Source organism: Papaver somniferum, unplaced genomic scaffold (assembly GCF_003573695.1).
Source record: "Papaver somniferum cultivar HN1 unplaced genomic scaffold, ASM357369v1 unplaced-scaffold_125, whole genome shotgun sequence".
In the NCBI taxonomy this organism is placed as follows: Eukaryota; Viridiplantae; Streptophyta; class Magnoliopsida; order Ranunculales; family Papaveraceae; genus Papaver; species Papaver somniferum.
The window spans coordinates 15,547,028-15,562,538 of NW_020621603.1; the positions used below are offsets into that span (position 1 = coordinate 15,547,028).

A 15,511-nucleotide genomic window follows, 5' to 3' on the forward strand; every position below is an offset into this window, starting at 1 on the left:
TGTAAAACAATTTGTGATCATCCATAAAAGACTGGAGAAAACAGAAAAAATAAATAATGTGCATGAATAAGCTTAAGGACATGTAAGCCCAAATTACGACACTTGTCACTGTATTTAACGCGGGGCTTGTCATTTGCGACAAGTAACCTGGCGTGTGCTTTTAAATTTGTTGGTAGTGGCATGACGCGTAACTTGGCAATATATTTAACGGGGTGAGTTTCATTTGTGGCAAGTAATTTGGTGCAAGCTTCCGCATTTAGTTGATAAGATTTACAAATATGGTATAGTGGTCATAGTGGTCATTGGTATAGTGCGCAATAGCATGCGAGTTTGAATTGATAGACGATGCCACTGAGCAACAAAAATGTGGCTTTGCCACATCAAAAAGTATCAATTTCAAAAAACTAAACCGACACTTGTCCATAGCAAGTAGCTAACCGCTATAACTTCCGGTTACTCCATGGACACAAGATTACAAGAACACTACTTTGCATAAAAGATTCTGCTCTGGACCCAACTCATTCCCGGTTAACCAGGCCCCACTTCTCCACGTAAAACAAGAAATAATATTAATTAATTTTGCGAAAAAAACCCTTCAAAAGAAAAATTAAAAAGAACCCTGAAATTTTTTGTTTCAGAGCGAAATATTGTTGGAAATGAGAAAGGAAATGTGAAATATAAGAGCGAAGAAAGAAATTAGAGAAGAAAATCAAAACGAGGGTTTACTCATTGTTGATCTGATTGGTTGCGGAGAAAATGAGTGCAGGAGGAGGATGGGAGAAGGTAAAATCATCATCAAGATCATTTGATTTAGGAGGAGGAAATGGTGGTGGTGGTATTGTTATTGGAAGAGAAAGATTAAGAAGTATAGATTTAAGTGATCATTCTTCATCTCCATCTCCTAATTCTGCTGGTTCTTCTGCTCCTGTTATTCCTCCTACAAGAACCGTTACTCTTGGTCGGGTTCAACCTCAACATCCTGCTCACCGTTCCATTGTTTGTAATGATCGTGAAGCTAATTTCCCTGTTCGTTTTAAGGTATATCAACAAAACCCTAATCTGTTCATTTTTCATTTTCTTATAACAATGTGATTAGGTTTAATATATCAGTTTTTGTTAGTGTCGGGGAAATTGTTGTCATTAACTACACAAGACTTGCGAGTTCGACCAAGCAGTACTCTAACAATACAAATTAAGAAATAAAAATAAGGAAACTTAATTCAATTCCCACTGGTTTACCTTTTATCGATGTCTTGGATTCAATCAATCTTAACAAAATTAATAATTTATTCTTTTAAATCTTCTATGGATTTCTCACGAACCCTAATTCTTCGATTATTCATCAAAACAACTCCACAATCACTAAATTAACAACCACCCCTTCATTATACATCTATCAGAAACTCGCAATCATCATCATCTCTACACAAACCCAGAAAACCTAAAATTCCTATTTGTTATTCTTCATGATTCACATCAGTAGCATATCTTTATCTTCTCCTTCTTCTTCATAATTATCAGAAACAATAGCTCCTTTATCATTTATACCATTTTTCCAATTTATTCTCTCAAATCAACACTCAGTTTCATCTTTGTAATTCAACAGATGAAGAAAGGAAAGGAGGAGAAATTTTTTTTTTGTATGAAACCAATTTATCTCGATTTGGTTATGATAAAGATTCTATTACGGCACTCATACATTGGATATGGGCAGCCAAGAAAAGAAAATGTATTTCTGAGTTAGAGGTTCCCTGAGTATAAGTCTCGCTTTCCTTAATATATGTATATGTATAATGACTATTTTACCCTTTACACTAATTGGATGATTTCTTCTTCATCCGGTGTCCGAATGACACGATCAAGTAGTCCATTTCGCATAACTTTATCGGATCGATATGATGGTGTTAGTTTTATCTCCAGATTATACATATTTAATTAATCAAGTTCGCAGCAGTTAAATCGTCTCTTAATTGGGAAAATAATGTTGACGAGCTTACGGGTCTTTACAACAGTCTGAGTCCTTTGTTGAGTTTCTAGTATATGATGAGTAGCCGATGATTCATCATAGGTGATAATATAACATATCCTATCTTTGCATAATTATGGAAAATCAAGTAAACCTAAATTAGACATATTCAGGATTAAGATATATGTTACTTATAAGAACTTAAGTTCCACTTACAATGTTATACATTAAACGCCAACATGAAGTCGATCTCTACAAATACCACAAAAGGTAAAGAAGCACTTGGGATATTGGGCAAGGTGGTCCTCATCTGCTAATGAAACCATGTCACATCTAGGGAAATAAACTAAATCATACATTGTATCAAGTGTTTTATGAAGACTCGTTCCAATTTAGAAAACTCATTGTGTAGGTAAAGGAGAATATGGCAAAGGTCATATCTAATAGCCATTAGGTGAGATAGGCTAGAAAAGGGGAATTACAGGTTTTGTTCTGCATTTTGAACGACTCTATCTGGTCTTTCCTGAATGTGTCAAGATTATTTTCTATGATTATTCCGGGTGAATTCATTACCTGGAAAACCCACGTCATAAAAAAACCTGCCCTCTCTAGGATCCTATGGTAATATTCACATTAGATATTATAAGGAAGACCTCCTAACTTTTCAGAATGGTCAAAGATTAAATTAAAGTCTTTCAAGACAAACCATGACATGTTTTTACAATTAACCTGATTTCCCAATTTTTCTAAAAAATTCCTCGTTATATTTTTATTTCTTGGATAAGGACTACCATGAAAACAAATTATGACCCATTTATTTATATCAAAATTAGTTTTAACGATAATGTTATGCTGATATTCCATTGCACTATGTCAAAATAAAATTCACCACCCATGATATTACTAAGCCTCGTGCTAAACCGGTTAGGTCTACAATATGATAGTTGGGGAATGACGATACTAGATATTTTAACATAGGTTTTGGGATTTAGTTTCTGACAAGAAAATTATTTTTATATTTTGTTTTTAAGATAGTTGGTTTAGGTAATTCTCAGTAAAAATATTACCACATCCTTGCACATTCCATGTTGTTAATTTCATGCCAAACATATAAATCAGGATTAAATTTCTACAATGGCTTCTTAAAGGAGAAACCAATCCACTATACAGTTTATCAGTATGCACATGTTTAATTATCAATTAAAAAATAAATGAGATACTTATCTAAACTTAAATATAAAAAGCATAAAAACTGCAAATTTCAAAAGACTGGTTCGGAGGAAAAAAAACCGTAGCTCATGTCAGATAATGAGAACGATATGGGAAGATATGACCATGCTTCTTTTTGTTGTTCTTTTAAGTTGAATCTATGTTGGTCTATTTGGAGTGAGATTCCTTTGTCAAATGGAGTGGAGCCTGGAATTCCAAAAAATGAAGAGTCAAAAAAGTCAGGGATAAAGAGAATAAAATTTGGTTTTAAGTCTATGATTGGAGATTCAAGAATAAATAGCTTAAAAACGGGTTCTGGGTTAAATTGGGGGATTAAGAGGTCTTATCAGAGAAGAATAAGAACTTGTTGAAATTGGGGATCAAATGAATTCCTTGCATTTTCTAAGAATGGAAATAATAGCCTTCTGCCCAGAATATGAGAATTTACTCTCGTTCTGGCCAGATCAGAATTAGAAATATATTAAAGTGAACCATTGGTAAAGAATGATTTCCAACTCATTTATTTGGTTTAACTCACTGACTCGGCTTGATTGTGGTATTTGCATAGGAAAATAATTGAAATTATCCCGAATATTAAAAGGAAAGGTTTTGTTGCCAAGAACGATGAAGCAGCAAGGGGAATTTTCGAGTATGATTCAGAAGACAGGATCAGGAAGGAATGATTTTCATGAATGTCAGCTAGGCTAACATTATCAAAGTTTGATTGAGTTTCAATTAAAGTTTGGAACGCTTCATGAATGCCAGGAATATCCATGAATGAATCCAAAGAGTTAGTATTTCCATGACTATCCACATTATATATTGGATTCCAAATCTGAACTTGGGTATCATTAATGAAGAAAATATCATCTTCTGCAAAAGGTGGCTCAACTGATATATCATACATATATATATATCCTCAAAAGGTCAGTTCTGAAGGTTAACACAACTATCCAGTTTATGTCAAAATCTTAACCAACGGTAAAGAAATTTGGAAGGAAGATTTAAATGGTTGTTATAAATTTCAGCGACCGGATTCTTGTCAACCTTCACCAAAAGCTTGTCTACCAAAGGTTTCTCAATATTAACCCAATCCATGACTTTATGGGAAAATTAGAATTGGACGCATCACTTCATGCACAAACCATACTTACTCATCCCAGCTTGTTAGCTATCAGTCCAATCATTTCTTGACTTCTGTGTTCATGCTTAGCGGTCAGGATATTTTCCTAGATAGGTATTTTCTTAACCGAGTCAATCGAGATATTCATACCAGGGTATGTTTTAATATAGCTACTAGAACATTACCAAAAGAATATCGCAGATCACTAGAAATAACCCAAGAAATCATCAAGTGAGAAAAATGGAACAATGAAGAGATTTGAATCTACTTCTTTGATTTGAAATTCGGTATGAGTTCCGCACAAATAAGCTAATGCTCTTCTTATCTCCCAACCCTTATACACAAAAGTAAGAAATACTTCTTGCTAAATTTTTTTTTCTTTTTCATACCAAAATCTCTAACAAATTCAGAAGGAGTTGGTAAAATACAAACATGACTATGGTTTGCAAAACGTTGAGCTAGAGACAAATCACTAAGATGCTGATTCAAATCATTATTTCTAGCGATAATGATAACTAGCAATTGAGCAGAAAAAATTATCAGAAATAAACAATATGAAAAGAACATAAACATAAATCTAGGTTAAGAAAGAAACGAGATGAAATTTAAGCTTCTAAAATATATGGATTATTAAAAACCTAGCATTTTAAATAACCATATCTTTAGAATAAACAATGATAAAAGCAAGTTCAACTAAAAACACTCATGATTATGCAGTAACTCAATTCAGGAAATTCAAAATGAAAATAAAATTCGCTCCAATAAACAATTAACAAAACAACCTTTGATCTAAGTAAAATGCATAAAGCAGGAGGTATGATGTCAAAGATCGGAGGGTGACAATACTAGGTTTCGCGAGATGAGAATTAAAAATCGTCTTCAAAATAAAAATCTTGACCTTAATTGACTAGTTTGGCTTGATTTTATTTTTTCTTTTAGATGGGATCAACCCTGATAATTTGTTTGGCTAAGAAAATGTTTGAATGTTGCACTATTATCCTAAGCCAGAGAATCTTGCCAATTATCATACATACTCAAAAGAAACTGGTGAGCAATCTTAATGCCACAATGACTAAGGATAAAAATATGAGCCAAAGTTTGGTAACTGAAAAGACCGAGCAATATGTTGGAAACCCCAGCAAATATAAACAAAGTGCGACTGAGGTTAAATACGATGTGTTATAAGTAATAGCCATGTTACAAAACATAGGAAGTAAGAGAATAAGGACAGAAATAAAAAAGAATCAAATAGCAAATCGTGAAGCATCAATTAAATAGCTAGAAGAAAAAGAAATCAAAAATTGTAAAACAATTTGTGATCATCCATAAAAGACTGGAGAAAACAGAAAAAATAAATAATGTGCATGAATAAGCTTAAGGACATGTAAGCCCAAATTACGACACTTGTCACTGTATTTAACGCGGGGCTTGTCATTTGCGACAAGTAACCTGGCGTGTGCTTTTAAATTTGTTGGTAGTGGCATGACGCGTAACTTGGCAATATATTTAACGGGGTGAGTTTCATTTGTGGCAAGTAATTTGGTGCAAGCTTCCGCATTTAGTTGATAAGATTTACAAATATGGTATAGTGGTCATAGTGGTCATTGGTATAGTGCGCAATAGCATGCGAGTTTGAATTGATAGACGATGCCACTGAGCAACAAAAATGTGGCTTTGCCACATCAAAAAGTATCAATTTCAAAAAACTAAACCGACACTTGTCCATAGCAAGTAGCTAACCGCTATAACTTCCGGTTACTCCATGGACACAAGATTACAAGAACACTACTTTGCATAAAAGATTCTGCTCTGGACCCAACTCATTCCCGGTTAACCAGGCCCCACTTCTCCACGTAAAACAAGAAATAATATTAATTAATTTTGCGAAAAAAACCCTTCAAAAGAAAAATTAAAAAGAACCCTGAAATTTTTTGTTTCAGAGCGAAATATTGTTGGAAATGAGAAAGGAAATGTGAAATATAAGAGCGAAGAAAGAAATTAGAGAAGAAAATCAAAACGAGGGTTTACTCATTGTTGATCTGATTGGTTGCGGAGAAAATGAGTGCAGGAGGAGGATGGGAGAAGGTAAAATCATCATCAAGATCATTTGATTTAGGAGGAGGAAATGGTGGTGGTGGTATTGTTATTGGAAGAGAAAGATTAAGAAGTATAGATTTAAGTGATCATTCTTCATCTCCATCTCCTAATTCTGCTGGTTCTTCTGCTCCTGTTATTCCTCCTACAAGAACCGTTACTCTTGGTCGGGTTCAACCTCAACATCCTGCTCACCGTTCCATTGTTTGTAATGATCGTGAAGCTAATTTCCCTGTTCGTTTTAAGGTATATCAACAAAACCCTAATCTGTTCATTTTTCATTTTCTTATAACAATGTGATTAGGTTTAATATATCAGTTTTTGTTAGTGTCGGGGAAATTGTTGTCATTAACTACACAATTTTGGTTTACATTTGTTTGAATCATGGATTATTTGGAAAATGGTTGGTTGAATTGTAATTGTAATTTTAACTGTTTATTGTTTGTATTCCCAGGGGAATGATATATCAACAACGAAATATAATGTATTGACATTTTTACCGAAAGGATTGTTTGAACAGGTAAACTCTTGCATGAAGATTGCTTATAGTCCTTCGCTTTACATATAACATTTGATGCAATTTAGCTAGGTGTTGATGTTATGTTTCTATGGTCTTTTGTACTGACAGTTCAGGAGGGTTGCTAATCTTTACTTTCTTATGATATCAATATTATCTACGACACCAATCAGGTACTCGCTCCTTTCAATTGTTGGTCATTTTGATATTTGTGTAAGATAGAAATGTGACTTTGTAAGTTTTTCGACCAGTGCAGTCCCGTGAGTCCGATAACAAATGTGGTTCCACTGAGTCTAGTGCTTTTTGCTTCTCTTGTCAAGGAGGCATGGGAAGACTGGGTAAGTATTGGTAGCTTTTAATATTGCCCTGTATTTGTCATTCTCTGCATATTCCAGTTTTATAGAGGGTAAATTCGTTTTTATTTTCTTAATTAGGTGATAGCATGCATCTCCCTTCCGTTTATTTTCTTTTGGTTTTAGAATGAATTTTAGTGCAAGATTTCATCTTAGCATTAGTGATTAGAGGATCGGTTACATAATTAAAAGTGCTGGCTAGCATTGTTGGTGGTTTATGCCGTGGATGACCCTTACACCAGGGTTCAGTGTCTGCTAGTATCGGTGTTTGCTAGTCTCTGGTATACATGTCTTTGCCTTTCAAAAAGAACAAGAAAAACAATACTAATGTCCGTAAATGTTTTGTTGCACGGCAGAAACGACTGCACAATGATAAGGCGATAAATAAAACAGCTATAGATGTGTTGCAAGATAAGGATTGGGAAACTATTTCTTGGAAGCAGCTACAAGTTGGAGACATTGTTAGAGTAAGTCTTTTCAATTTTCTGAAGTTTCCTTTTTAAGTATTACTGATGGTTGTTCTATTTGGTGAATTTTCATTCTATGTTTTTGACAGCTCTATTTGGTGAATTAAATGTTTATATGTTACAGGTTAAGCAGGATAGCAACTTCCCTGCTGATCTTCTGTTCCTTGCTAGTACGAATCCAGATGGTGTCTGTTATATTGAGGTTTTGTTCCATGTTTTTATTCAGTTACTTCATATTGCTAATCTTTACTCGACGTGCTCACTATACAAAAACTTATTATCAGATACTATATTCTAACTTGATGTTGCAGCAACACTTAACAAGAAACTTTTAAAAAAACTGCTAAGAAACATAAAGGATGGTTTATATTTGATTGACACTGTTCTGATTCTGGGTTCTTCTTATTGATGTCACAGACGTCGAATCTTGATGGTGAGACAAATTTGAAGATTAGAAAAGCGTTGGAAAAAACTTGGGATTACTTAACTCCTGATATGATCTCTGAATTTAAAGGTTTTGATATTTTCAGTTGATCCATCCACCAAGTAGTTTCATTTTGTATAACATTTGAACTTTGTAACACATCTTACAAAAATGATACAAAGTTTTACAAGATGCTTATCAAATTCCCTTGTCATACTTTTATCATGTTTGCTAGAATTGCTTAAACAGTTTCTCTTGTGTTGCAGGGGAAGTACAATGTGAGCAACCAAATAACTCACTGTACACTTTCACTGGGAATCTAATGACCCAAAATCAAACACTACCTCTTTCCCCGAATCAACTTCTTTTACGGGTTTGTATGGTTGATTTCTTTTTTTTTTCCTTGTAGCTTATTTTGCACACACTGCAAGGTTCTAGAGTAAGTGCCACATTCATATGCATGGCAAAGCACAAGTTTTACTTTGCATTTTTCTCAAGCTAAGCGTACACCAACCAAGTGTATGTTTATGCCTTGTCCTTGAGCACAATGTTTCTTAAGATATTCCCATGAAATCAAACTGACAAACAAATCTGTCTTTGATATCAAGTTTAATTTCCACTACTTCTTTTGTTGTTTCATTCTCAGTTACCTTTATGTATTGTCGAAGTTAATATGTTTTTTCAGATTTTAAGCACTGATATTTTTCCAGGGCTGCAGTCTACGAAATACAGAGTACATAGTTGGAGTTGTAATATTTACGGGACATGAAACCAAGGTGTATTTTTCTCTCCAAGGACTGTAACTTGGGAGTTATTTTAAATGTCCCATTTTGAGTTTTATTTTTAAATTTGGCTTGAAATTGTGAACTTTACTAACGATTGACAAATTCCTTGATGAATCAATAGCTTCTCTTTCTAGTTAACTACTGCATTGTATCAGCTATTAATGCACTGCTTCAACTTTGTAGGTCATGATGAATTCTATGAATGTCCCTTCCAAAAGGAGTACTTTAGAGAGGAAACTTGACAAACTGATTCTCACTCTCTTTGGTGCTCTCTTTTGTATGTGTTTCATTGGAGCTATTGGCAGGTTTAGAAAATCGCTTTACACTTTCCTGGGTTCTATTACTTTAAATTGTTAATCATGTATGTTTCTCTAATTATCACGTGAAATTATTCATCTTATTCCCGAAATTCTGCAGTGGTGTATTCATAGATCGCAAATACTATTACTTAGGTCTTGAAAAAGGCGTTGAAGATCAGTTTAACCCTAGAAACAGATTCCTGGTAAATTCTGCTCCTGCAACTCTAGTTACCATCTGAATTTGATTACTTGAAAAAGAATTGGTTTAGTGATTAATAAATTTTCTTTCTTTTTATGTAACATTTTGCAGGTTACTATATTAACCATGTTTACACTAATAACATTGTACTCGACAATTATTCCTATTTCTCTTTATGTCTCCATCGAGGTTAGTAGAGGAGATGATTTTGATTATGTGGTTCAAAATAATGATACAGAATCTGCATTTAGTTTTGCATTACTTTGTTGTATGGTGTTTTATTCATATCATGTCCTTTTTGGGCACTTCCAGATGATCAAATTTATTCAGTCAACTCAGTATATCAATAAGGATTTATGTATGTATCATGCGGAAACCAACACCCCTGCACTAGCTCGGACGTCTAACCTTAATGAGGAGCTTGGCCAGGTATGGCCACGTCAATTTTCTTTTCCTAGTGCAAGTGTAGCAGTGTTAAGCTTATCTAATTTGCATATATTCACAAAATTTAATTGTTCAATCCGTAATTCTCTCTCTCTTTTTAAGAACAGTAGAACTTCTATAAATTATCTTCGATAAATTAATTACTTTGCTAAAATAATAAAATTCTCCAGTCCCAACTAGGCTTGTACATGCTAAATTTTAACTTGATAAATTAATAACTTCGTTAAAATAATAATTTTCTCCGGTCCCAAGGCTATTAATTTATCGAAGTTTTACTGTATTTTATGCACAACTCATATTTTCAATGCTTCGGACATTGATTGTATTTTTTTTCTTTGGGCAGATAGAATATATCTTTTCTGACAAAACAGGAACTTTAACAAGAAACCTGATGGAATTCTTTAAGTGCTCTATTGGAGGAGAGTCCTACGGACATGGTGTCACTGAAATAGATCTAGGTGCAGTGCAGCGGAATGGCATACAATTAGGAGAGGTAATGTGGAGATCATTGTAAGAGAAACATTCAGCTGGTTTTATCTTCGTTTTCACTGTTTACCAAATTGTTTGCAGATACCAAAGTCGACTTCTGCTGAACATGAGAAAGGTTTCAACTTCGACGATGCTAGGCTAATGCGTGGGGCTTGGAGAAATGAGCCTAACCCTGATGCCTGTAAGGTAGGTTATATCATGTTTATGGGTTTACTAGTAATGTTTGGTTCTCATTGTATCCTGTGATTTTATTCAACCATGACATTCTCAATGGAAGTCTTTACTCTGAGTAGGAATTCTTCAGATGCCTTGCAATCTGTCATACTGTTCTCCCTGAAGGTGATGAATCCCCAGAGAAAATCAGATATCAGGCTGCATCACCAGATGAGTCTGCTCTCGTTATCGCCTCAAAAAACTTTGGCTTCTTCTTTTACCGGTAATTGTCTTTCCTAAAATTGAATTCCAAATCTTTTACTAACCTCAAGAACAATAACTGTTAATCAAATCATTTTTATGCTAAATTAAACTACTCTTTGGTTCAACTTTTAATACCTTTTAGTCAATGCTAATATTTAAGACACAACTATTTGTTATTTCAGGCGAACACCGACAGCCATCATGGTTCGTGAATCGCATGTTGAGAAGATTGGTGACATCCAAGATGTATCCTACGAAATTTTAAATGTTCTGGAGTTCAATAGGTTGAGCTTCTGACCATAGTTTCTTTTGTCATTATATTTGAACTTAATGTTCTCACTAGACTTATCTTCGTCTTTATGTTTATCATGTAAACAGTACAAGGAAGCGTCAGTCCGTCATATGTCGTTATCCAGAAGGAAGGCTCGTTTTGTACTGCAAGGTGATATGTTTTCCACAAATATAACTGTTTTGGAGCTAAACTACTTCTGAAGAACTAAATTACTGATCGTAGAGCTTATATATGACAGGGTGCTGATACTGTCATCTACGAGAGATTGACAGATGGGAATAATGACATAAAGAACTTAACTAGGGAACACATGGAGCAGTATGGCTCTTCAGGTTTACGTACACTTTGCCTTGCCTACAGGGATTTGAGTGTTGAATTTTATGATAGCTGGAATGAGAAATTCCTCAAAGCTAAATCCTCTTTACGAGACCGTGAAAAAAAGTTGGACGAGGTACATCTATTTTTGGTAGATATTATTGCCTGATGTTCATCTCATTGAGATATTTCATCTAAATTAGAATATAATTGTAAAACTTCTGTAGGTGGCAGAACTTATAGAAAAGGAGCTTATTCTGATTGGGTGCACAGCGATAGAAGACAAACTTCAAGAAGGAGTTCCGGTTTGTATAGAGACTTTAGCTAGAGCTGGAATCAAGATCTGGGTTCTGACAGGGGACAAGATGGAAACTGCAATAAATATTGCTTATGGTGAGTCAAATACTCAACTTTAATAGGTGTTTATTGCGCTTTCTATATGTTCCTCTCTTATATGGTTCTCACTTCATATACGTTCCATGCTATTTAGGAAAACTGATCTAGCATTTCTGTGCTCTTATGACTCTAGCATGCAGCCTCATCAACAATGGCATGAAGCAGTTCATCATAAGTTCGGAAACTGATGCTATTAGGGAGGTAGAAGATAAGGTGAGGCACATGTCAAAGGTTCCACATTTGAGAATCAGAAATATTAAATTGCTTCAATCCAAAGTGTTCATGTTAAAACTAACCTCTTTGATTCTTAAAATTCGTATTAGGGCGACCCAGTGGAGACTGCAAGGTTCATTAGAGAGACAGTGAGACAACAGTTGAACAAATGTTTAGAGGAAGCACAACATTCACTTCGTACAGTCTCTGGACCCAAACTAGCACTAGTAATTGATGGTAAATGTTTGATGTATGCACTAGACCCTGATTTGCGAGGAAATTTGCTCAACCTAAGCTTGAATTGTACCTCTGTCGTCTGCTGCCGAGTATCTCCCCTGCAAAAAGCTCAGGTAGAGGTCCTGGTATTTTTTATTCTTTTGGATGTGAAATGGCCAGTTGTTATGTGCTGAAATATTTTTCCATACTTGTTCAGATGTTTGAGTATTACGTATGAATTGCCTGTTCCTCCTTCGTGACTTGAAAAGTTAGACGATTTTACTTTCTCTTTTGGGATGTTGTTCACTAATCTCGAAAATGGAAATACTAGCCTAGAGTCTTTAATGTTTGATCCTTAATCTGAATTTTGGGTTGAGTTGGTATAAGCTTGCTTCTTGTTATTCCTAGGTGACTAGCCTGGTCAAGAAAGGTGCGCGAAAGATAACGCTCAGCATCGGCGATGGAGCCAATGATGTGAGCATGATTCAAGCTGCTCATGTTGGCGTCGGCATAAGTGGATTAGAAGGAATGCAAGCAGTCATGGCTAGTGATTTTGCAATTGCACAATTCCGCTTCCTCACTGATTTACTTCTCGTACATGGTCGATGGTCATACATAAGGATATGCAAGGTTAAATGTTTTGTGTCCTGAATCATGCAACTATAAAATCTGCACGAGTTCACTCGTCTGACTGCGTTTCTTGCTTTTAAATATTTGTAGGTTGTGATGTACTTCTTTTACAAAAATCTTACGTTCACATTAACTCAGTTCTGGTTCACCTTCCACACCGGGTTTTCTGGACAGAGATTTTATGATGATTGGAACCAGTCTTTGTATAATGTTATTTTCTCAGCCATGCCAGTAGTTATAGTTGGCTTGTTTGACAAGGTATTTCTCGTTACATTCACTAGTTGTGATGAAACTATTACTAGACTTAATTTCAGTGATACTTAACACATGCCATTCGGCAGCCGAACTAGATTAATGTGAGTAGGTTATGGTATACATCTAAACAACTTTTTATTATTATATAGATGTATTGGAACTGAACCAACAATCTTCATCTTTGTCAGGATGTGAGTGCAACTCTTTCTAAGAAGTACCCAGGTCTATACAAAGAAGGAATAAGGAATACTTTCTTCAAATGGAGAATTGTGGGAGTTTGGGGTTTCTTTTCTGTTTACCAGTCACTAGTTCTATTTCACTTTATTACTGCTTCCAGTCAGAGTGCTATGAATTCGTCTGGAAAAATGTTTGGTCTTTGGGATGTCAGCTCAATGGCCTTTACGTGCATTGTGATAACTGTCAACTTGCGTCTTCTTTTAGCATGTAATTTGATCACAAGGTGGCATCGAGTAAGTGTGGGAGGAAGTATTTTAGCATGGTTCGTATTCATCTTTATATATTCTGGAATTATGACCCCACACGATAGACAAGTAAGTTGCTTATTTTCATTGGATGTGTTTGTTTTTTGTGAAAGGGTTACTAAATATGAGAACTGAACCTCTCTTACTATGCTGTTTGCAGGAAAACGTGTACTTTGTAATCTATATACTAATGAGTACTGTGTATTTCTATCTCTCGGTTCTTCTTGTTCCCATTGTGGCACTTCTCGGTGACTTCACCTACCAAGGGTGAGATTTGGAAACATGTCTCTCTTTGCAGATACTTTTGTGTAGTCTTTATTTCGTTATAACACCACACTTCGGTGTGTAAAGTGTATAATATACTAGGTTGGTTGGGGTTCAGTGCATGCGGTATTACGTATTTGATGCTTCAATTTCCAATTCTATTTAGTATCGTGCACTGAAATAACCCGTTCTGTTCTTTATTTATTTATAGGATTCGAAGATGGTTCTTCCCTTATGACTACGAGATTATTCAGGAAATCCATAGAGATGACCCAGAAGATAACAGTAGGCCACAGTTGCTGGAGGTCGCTAGCCAGCCATCACCAGCTGAGGAAAAGAGATACGCGGTTGCTATGCTTCCAAAAGAAAGGTCGAGACACACTGGGTTTGCTTTTGACTCACCAGGTTACGAATCATTTTTCGCTTCCCAGTTTGGAGTTTATGCCCCGCAGAAAGCATGGGATGTTGCCAGAAGAGCTAGTATGATGAAGTCAAAACCAAGGGCACATAAAAAGAAGTGAAACTTGATGCAAATGTTGTGTTTGCATCTGATACCTATTTTGTAAAATTAGTTGTACCATATCCTAGTTTTGTTTTTCTTTTTTCATTCATTTTTTTCTCATCCTCATTCTTTCTCCCTTCCCTTATTACTGAAAAATAGTCCCTTCATTCGTGCTCAAGAAGGATTTTCTGGCCAGTTGTTCAAGAATGTAGTCAGAAAACAAATACTCAGATTAAGCTAGTGAAATGTGACCGTGGGCTGTGTATGATATGAATATACTATTTTGTTTTTGTTATTGCGATTAAAGGGGAAATCAAATCTTTCTGTGTATTGATAACAATTGAGTTTGATGTCCCTTCTCCCTTTCAATTTTTTTTTTCTTGTTGAGTTTTTAGCAACAACTATGGACTGCAACTGCCGGTTAGAAAAACAATTAGAAAAGATGATCGGTTGATATCCAATTTGACCGATTTAACGTGACCGATGTTTGGATACCGTTTATCGATCTCCGAAAGCAATAAAAGTTAAAAACTAGTTTGGTAGCATGTTTAGATGTCACTTCAGAAGTTACGTTTGACTTTTGAAAAGCAGAAAAGTTATTTGTTACATAATTTGCTTGTGATTTTTTATTTTGATATCTAAACAAGCTAGTAATTTGCTTCTGATTTTTTTATTTTGGTATTTAAACAAGCTAGTAATTTCAAAATGATTTTTATAAGCAAAAATAAATAAATTTAAAAGTAACTTTTTGACTTTTAAAAGTCAAGAAATAAAAAATTAGTTTGGATATAAAATTTTAGAAAGATTTCTAAAAAAAAATCCGTCTTTTATGGGGTGATATATTTTTGCTTCTGACTTCTACTTTTGGAGAAGCAGAACTACTACTGCGGTATCCAAACGCGCTATTAACTCTTTGTTTCTGGCTTCTAAAATTATTTTGCAAGCACCTTGTCACCCGAATTTACTCATCCAAAGTACCCGTTTGTCCAAATAATTAAATTAAATAAAACACCATTTGAGATTTTTCCTTCGGCTCTCATGGCTGGTTCCTCATCAGACTCGTTGATAGGCTAACACGCCAACCTGTTCAACTAATATAGTAAGTCGTTGGAGATGAATTTACTTGTAATCATTTGCACCTTTTTTTTGAACCATGTTTT

The 15,511-nt window shown here is 34.9% G+C and overlaps 2 protein-coding genes across 2 annotated transcripts; both read left to right on the plus strand.

The window, feature by feature from the left end:
* Positions 1-515: 515 nt before the first annotated feature.
* On the plus strand, positions 516-1,744 carry LOC113331349. The gene is made up of 2 exons (XM_026578064.1): positions 516-1,038; positions 1,607-1,744. Exons 1-2 carry the CDS (start codon positions 757-759, stop codon positions 1,742-1,744), a joined length of 420 nt encoding a protein of 139 aa, XP_026433849.1. The 5' UTR covers positions 516-756.
* A 4,371-nt stretch (positions 1,745-6,115) lies between these two features.
* On the plus strand, positions 6,116-14,646 carry LOC113331144 (phospholipid-transporting ATPase 3-like). Its single transcript, XM_026577897.1, has 27 exons — positions 6,116-6,638; positions 6,847-6,912; positions 7,021-7,082; positions 7,166-7,247; positions 7,619-7,729; positions 7,854-7,931; positions 8,147-8,243; positions 8,420-8,526; positions 8,864-8,929; positions 9,122-9,243; positions 9,356-9,440; positions 9,548-9,625; positions 9,749-9,865; positions 10,224-10,373; positions 10,451-10,555; positions 10,663-10,805; positions 10,969-11,070; positions 11,165-11,228; positions 11,317-11,529; positions 11,621-11,786; positions 11,923-12,002; positions 12,113-12,352; positions 12,627-12,848; positions 12,939-13,106; positions 13,292-13,654; positions 13,746-13,852; positions 14,061-14,646. Exons 1-27 carry the CDS (start codon positions 6,357-6,359, stop codon positions 14,368-14,370), a joined length of 3,786 nt encoding a protein of 1,261 aa, XP_026433682.1. The 5' UTR covers positions 6,116-6,356; the 3' UTR covers positions 14,371-14,646.
* The last annotated feature ends 865 nt before the right edge of the window (positions 14,647-15,511 follow it).